Source organism: Pyxicephalus adspersus, chromosome 10, assembly GCF_032062135.1.
Source record: "Pyxicephalus adspersus chromosome 10, UCB_Pads_2.0, whole genome shotgun sequence".
In the NCBI taxonomy this organism is placed as follows: domain Eukaryota; kingdom Metazoa; phylum Chordata; class Amphibia; order Anura; family Pyxicephalidae; genus Pyxicephalus; species Pyxicephalus adspersus.
Window position 1 is genome coordinate 12,733,804 of NC_092867.1, and position 6,534 is coordinate 12,740,337.

The 6,534-nt window shown below is 38.1% G+C and overlaps 1 protein-coding gene across 1 annotated transcript in view; it reads right to left on the reverse strand.

The window, feature by feature from the left end:
• Positions 1–2,610, reverse strand: part of C10H10orf90 (chromosome 10 C10orf90 homolog) — a 92,285-nt gene extending 89,675 nt beyond the window's left edge. The window contains 1 exon segment of the mRNA XM_072424836.1: positions 2,457–2,610. Coding sequence (XP_072280937.1) covers positions 2,457–2,610 — 154 coding nt within the window.
• Between the last annotated feature and the right edge of the window lie 3,924 nt (positions 2,611–6,534).

The window sequence follows — 6,534 nt, forward strand, 5'->3', positions numbered from 1 at the left end:
TAGTTTTTTGTGTCAAATTTTGAGTGTCAAATACTCTTATACTAACCATTTCCAATATAATATAAAGTATTTTAATGGAAATAAATTGTTGATGGCATCACTATTCTAGGGCTAGCCCTACAGGCAAATTGGGGTGCAATTGGTCTGAGTATCAATTGTGACAACTGGTTAGGTGAGGGTTAATGAGTAATCACATGCATAATATTGAGATTTTCATATTTGAAGAATCTCTGTGACCAATACCTAGTTGATACTTATTTTTTTTCACTGCTTCTGGGCTGCTTATGTTTTGGCTAGGTTGTGTAAAAGATTGGAAGGTTACTAGAAGGATGTAGTTGCTTGATGAACAGTGATGCAAAATGTGACCACCTCCTACAGAATAGTACAGGAAGCAATGTCTTACTGGATGCCCCGCAGTGTTATTGGCCTATGCTAATTTTTCTGAATAAATATGCTCTTATATCACAGCTGATGTGCCAGGAAGTAATGCAAAATGGTTGGTTACAATGGTTGTGAAAGAACCATAAATGTAAATAACGCGTACAATCAAAGAACCATGCCTATTTTTTTTAGTGTCTGTGGCTGGCTATAGAGTTGCTGCTGCAGCTGACTACAATACTGTTCACTGCAGCTGCAAATCCTTGGTATGCCACGATCATCAGCAGCTGCACTGGATAACATTAGTGGCTTTGCTTGGAGTTTCTGCCCATCCTCAGCTTGGCACAGCACTGCAGATGTATCCATGATGACCATGCATAGGTACACCTGCATTCCCCTGAGATCACCAACTTCTGCATTGCAAGTGAACTATATGGCTGCTATACAGCCAATAGTAAGTTATCACATAGTGATATGCACAACCAAAGGACGAAACCCCCCCTCCCCGAGAGGAAAAAAACTCTAAAAACCTTACATTGTATACGCCAGTTGATGTTTTTAAAAATCAGCTGTCTTGCAAATTTGAAGAGCATTAGAATCCCCAATCATTATATAAGCTTTTACAAGCTAAATCTGGTATATTTTTTATTAGTTTAAATGTCTTTAATATTTTCCTTCATTTCCCGTTATTTTGACAATATTGTATCTGGAATTAGAGTGGGGAACACCTCAGAAGACCTCAGCTGCCTGGGTATTTCCTCTGATGTCCTGGTATGCTGATAGTGTTGTCACCAGGCAGGAACTGTGAAGAATTTCCTTAACAATATTATTTGCAGTAATAAAAAGCCTTCATTTTGAATTCATAAATGTAAAGCTTGTTTGTGCAAGCACTTCACCGGCCTTACAGCAGTGATTAGGCCCTTGCTAATGTTAATCGGAAGTTCAAGCCATCTATTCACTTCTGTAAAGTCACTATTTGACAAGATTTGTACTTTGTTGCAGCTTGTAAAAACTCTTAGGTTATATACACACATCAGATCATTCTTATTATCGCTTCAGGGCTAGTATTGGATAAAAATCTGACATGTGTACAGTGGCCGTCCAAAGTCTTTAATATATCAGTCCTGGCTGATCCATGAACGCCGAACGACCACAATGCAAGTGAAGGGGGGAGAGCGCAGCGGGGGGTCGCTTGATCGTTCTCCCCACTTCCCTCTCCCCTCTCCATAGAGCAGAACGGTGCTGTATGTACAACACTAGTTCATGCATCGTGCAGTCTTTTGTTGTTGGAAAGGATCATGAAAGATCCTTTACAATGACAAAAGTTTAATGTGTGTGCACAGCCTAACTGGTAGCTATTGTATTAGGATGAGGCCACCTCAATTCTGAAATAAGCAAATTGTCAGGCCCAAAGCCTGTCAGATAAAATAGAAGAAGTATGTAAAGGTTTGAATAAGTTTATCTTTTGAAAGTCATACTTTTTCTCCCTGTAGTGGCCAAGTAAGGCAAAATGAGAGAAATGGAATAGTATTAACTCCTTCTGGTACCAAACACATCTGTTTGCCTGATGCAGGAAATATACACAATTTATCCACAGTCATGCCCTGCTGAAGAGGAATAACAGTGAACCGTGCTATAAAATACAGTTCAACATTTATATAATCTATCTTTTTACCATTAAAATGTAAAAACCAGCAAGGCATCGTCATAACATGTAAAATGAAATTGACATGACAAGGGTCAATATTTAAAAAAAGAGCAAAAACCAAATTTCCAATAATCCTATAGATGAAAATAACCATAATTTTGCTTGTAAAGTTCTGGTGGTTTCTCCCCCAAAGTCAACATTACAAACCTGTCAGGGTTTTTGCTTTACTTATACTTAAAGTGTTAACACAACATTTTAAACACTGCATGAACATTAACTAAACAGTGTTGGATCAAATCTTTAAAACCTGCTGGAATCATCCTTGGCAATCCTGTACAGCTTGCAGCTACTCTCACAGGCTGCCATGTCTGATGTTAGGTAACGCAACAATAATTCATTTAGACAGCTCAGGTTTTCAGGTATTACTTACCAAAGAAGCAGGCCTCTTTCTTGATCGAATAATACACTGAGAGATGCACCTGAGAAACAAAAGTCTTAGCAGTGCTCATTCTTTTTTTGGAGTTTGTGAGATCTAGATCCATAAAGTTATTTAGGAAGATGGGAATCCTCTCCTGGGAAGGCATTGCGATGTTTACAAGTCTTCAGTGACTAGGCCACTGGCTTGTTGTATTGGTAACAGGGAATGCCAGGTTCTGCCCCTCGGCTGAGCCTGCGTTGCAGCCATGAATAATGAAAGCAGTTACAGCCCATCATTACAATTCCATTCAAAGGCTATTGAAACTATTTATTACAAGACCTCCTAAACTTCTGGCCACATAAAGGTTACTGAACCCTGACATGTACTTTTCTTATTCTAGTCTGATTGTTCAGAATTAAACTTTCACTCAGCAGATTTTAATTTCCTATCCTAGATTCATATAGCCTTTGCTGGTTTTACATTTTGCAGACAGGAACGTGCACAGGCTTTGGGTATAAATGTTTCATCTCTTTGACTTTAATATTTAAGCCCAGGCTTTTTAGTTTGAATTGTTTCCTTGAACAAAGTTAAAATGAGAATCCTGAAGCTTAATTCCTGTACATACAGTACTTCAAGAGGTATTCCCTAGATCTTACTGAACAACCAATTCTTAAGCTTTGAATATCCTAACTACCACATGGATACATATACTTTTGTTGTATAGGTTTTATTTCATTTCTGTGGATATGGAAATTATTAATTTGGCAACTATTTTTTTTTAAATTATAGCTTTATGTAACTTTGTGCAAAACGAGTATGTGTCCCATATTCATGCACACGTGTACTATAGTTTTGTTTTTGTTACATGAAGTATTCTGTAAGTTGTTTCCTAAATGCTGAAAGAGAGCTCCACCAAATATGTAGGTAAAGAACAATAGGAGATAAATTTCATGTTTTATTGGCACCCACCCGCCATGCTGTCTTTTACTAAGTACTGCTTTCCAAAAAATGAGGTGCCGGTACTGTTCAATGTTTCTTTGCACTCACTATTCCCCGCCCCTGCAATTTTATGAACAGAATAATTTACTGTACTGCACTATTGGTACCACTGAGCTCTGCTCACACTTTTTGGAGAATTGCATGTGGGAAAAAGAGCATGTACTTAATTGTACATGTGTTTATTGCAAATTTTCTTTAGCCCCTTCCCCCCCCCCCCCCTTCCAATACCCCGATACTACAATATTTGTCTTTCAGCACAGTACCACATGCTTAGAATAAGTTTATCAACCGATCACAATTTGTGAACCAATTGATGGCATCACTGACAGCTTATGTTGCAGCTGAAGATTGAGAACCAATTCAGAGTGGATTCAGAATTCAGAATAGGATCAGATATTATTATTAATAAACAGGATATATGTAGTGCCAACATATCATGCAATGCTGTACAATAAACAGATAAAGACAGTAACACAGGAGGAGGAGAGGACCCTGCCCCAAAGAACTTACAATCTAAGAGGTGGTGGAAGTATCACACAATAAGAGGAGAGCACTATAGTGAACACATGCAGGTTGGAGGCTTTATGAAAATAAAATAAAATATAAATGCCTTTAGTCTAAAGAATAACACCGGCACCATTAGGCCGCAGATAGTATTGGACAATTACTACTAATTCTATCTGTCCTTTATTAAAATATCTACCTATAATAATTTTTTGTATTTTATCTATTAATGTATTGCTCATGTGTAGCAGCACATAATCATTTTAATATTAAACATTATTTTTATTATTTATATATTTTACATTATTTAATTATTACTTAAAAATACTAGTTGGTTGGCAGCTGACAGATGTTGGGCAGCAAATAGACATAAGATCAAACAGAAGCTGGTAACTGGAGGAGTAACAGGCGGAAAGCAGAAACACAGAGGTGACAGGACAGATGGATGCTGAAACACAGGCGTAAAGGGGACACTGTTGTCACAAGAGAACCAGGAATGGGAGGCATAATGATCACAGGACACAGCAGCACAGCAAAAGGGGCTTTGTGTAATAATGCATTGCTTCAATGTCAAGTGATGCACTTCTAAAAAATTAAGTGCCCTAGTCAACTAGAAGAGTCCCCTCTTGTCCGGTCAAGGTACAGATGCTCTGAGCAAAACCCAGAAGTGCAGGCTGGGCATACTGGAGAAAACTTCAAGCCCTGAAATGCAGAAGCAGTGTGTGAACAATTAGGTACATCTTTGTCCAAAGTACATGTAGGGGATACATAGTAGCCAGGTGCTGCTAATCAAATTCACATGATTTACTGATCATCAGCAAGTATTACCACATCTATAAAAGTTAAAGTTTTAGACGTTTTGCTGGTTTGGAGCATTCAGGTGTGTATTAACACAATGCCAAGTAGGAAAGTTACCAGTAATGATCTTAGACGAGAAATTGCTGCTGACTATTAATCTTAAAATAGTTATAAGGCCATTTCCAGACAATTTGAAGTCCATCATTCTACATAGAGAAGGACTATTCACAAACATTCAAGACGGTTGCCAAGCTTCTTAAAAGTGGATGTTGCAGCAAATTGACCTTAAAATCAGAACATGCAATGTTCAGAGAAATTACAAAAAAGGAACAAGAACTACATCTCTGACTCTCCTGGGCACATGTAGCATGACATGTTCATGACAGTACAATTAGAAAAAACTAAATATGTATAGCTTGTTTTGAAGGGTTGACAGGAGAAAGCCTCCTATCTCTAGAAAGAACGACAGCACAGCTTAGGTTGGCAAAGCCATATCTGAAAAAACAAAAAGACTTTTGGAATAATGTCCTTTAAACAAATGTACCAATTGTCAAACACACTGTTAGAGAGCTGATGGACCTGGGTACCCTGACCATAAACTCTATCAAACATAAAGCCATCTATGTGACAGCCAAAGCTTGCTCAAAATTAGTTCCTGCATCAAGATAAATATCCGAAGCACACCAGCAAATCTACAACAGAGTTGCTAAAAAAAAAGGTGTTGAAATGGCTCAGTCAAAATCTAGACCTCAACCTAATCAAAATGCTGTGCTGGGATCCTAAGGCTACAAACACAAGTGCAATGGTTCTCGTCCCATAATCAGCTCAGGGCTGATTTCAGACAAGAATCTTGCGTGTATACAGTGCTGCTCGTCCATCGTCTGAACGACTGTCCTGGTGGATCCATGAATGATGAGCGATCATAATGCAAGTGAAGGGGAGAGAATGCAGTGGGGTGCCACTCTGTCATTCTCCCCCTCCCCTCTCCATAGAGCAGAATGGCGCTGTATGTACAGCACTCGTTAATGCATCGTACAGTCGTTTGTCATTGAAAAGGATCGTGAAAGACAACGACAATTATTGCTCGTGTGTACTGAGCCTAAGAAAGCTCTGCATAAAGAAATGGCTACAAACTTCAATGAATTGAAGCAATGGTGTAAAGAAGAGCGGGCCCAAAATTTCAAAACGATGTGAGAAACTGATAAAGTCATACAGTAAAAAACATTTTCTTCACATTATTGCTGCTACAAGCTAATGAATCGTGGGGTGTACTTAATTTTACACCCGAGGATAGAGTCAAATAAATTTAGAGCCTGCTAAGGACCAGATGATTATTTTAATGTACTTTTTCCTATGAATGTATGTATATTGGGGAGAAATTATTATTATTTAAATTTTCACTAAAATGTTATTCTTGGTATATTGTTTCAATTCTTTGCGGCCAAAACAATCATTATCAGCCTGATTTATTCCATACAGAAGGTATGGTGGAGGACGAGCAGGAGGCACCCCACTTTAGGAACATTGATGTGCCCTAGCTTTGTTCTAATAAAACCTAAATCTTGGCAGGCTGTTAGCCTTCTAATCTAAACAAACATCTGGTGTTTCTAAGCTGTTAGAAATCGACAGACCAGGTATTGTGATCTTTGAGTAAATTTAAAAAAGAAGAACTTCACATGTAAAACAGCTAGAAAGGAAATAATTGGCTTGTTTTAAAGTTCTTGTTTTCCTTGCGAACAATGAATAAATCGTTTAATGTTCATAGTCTGGGTACAGGTGCACTTTAAAA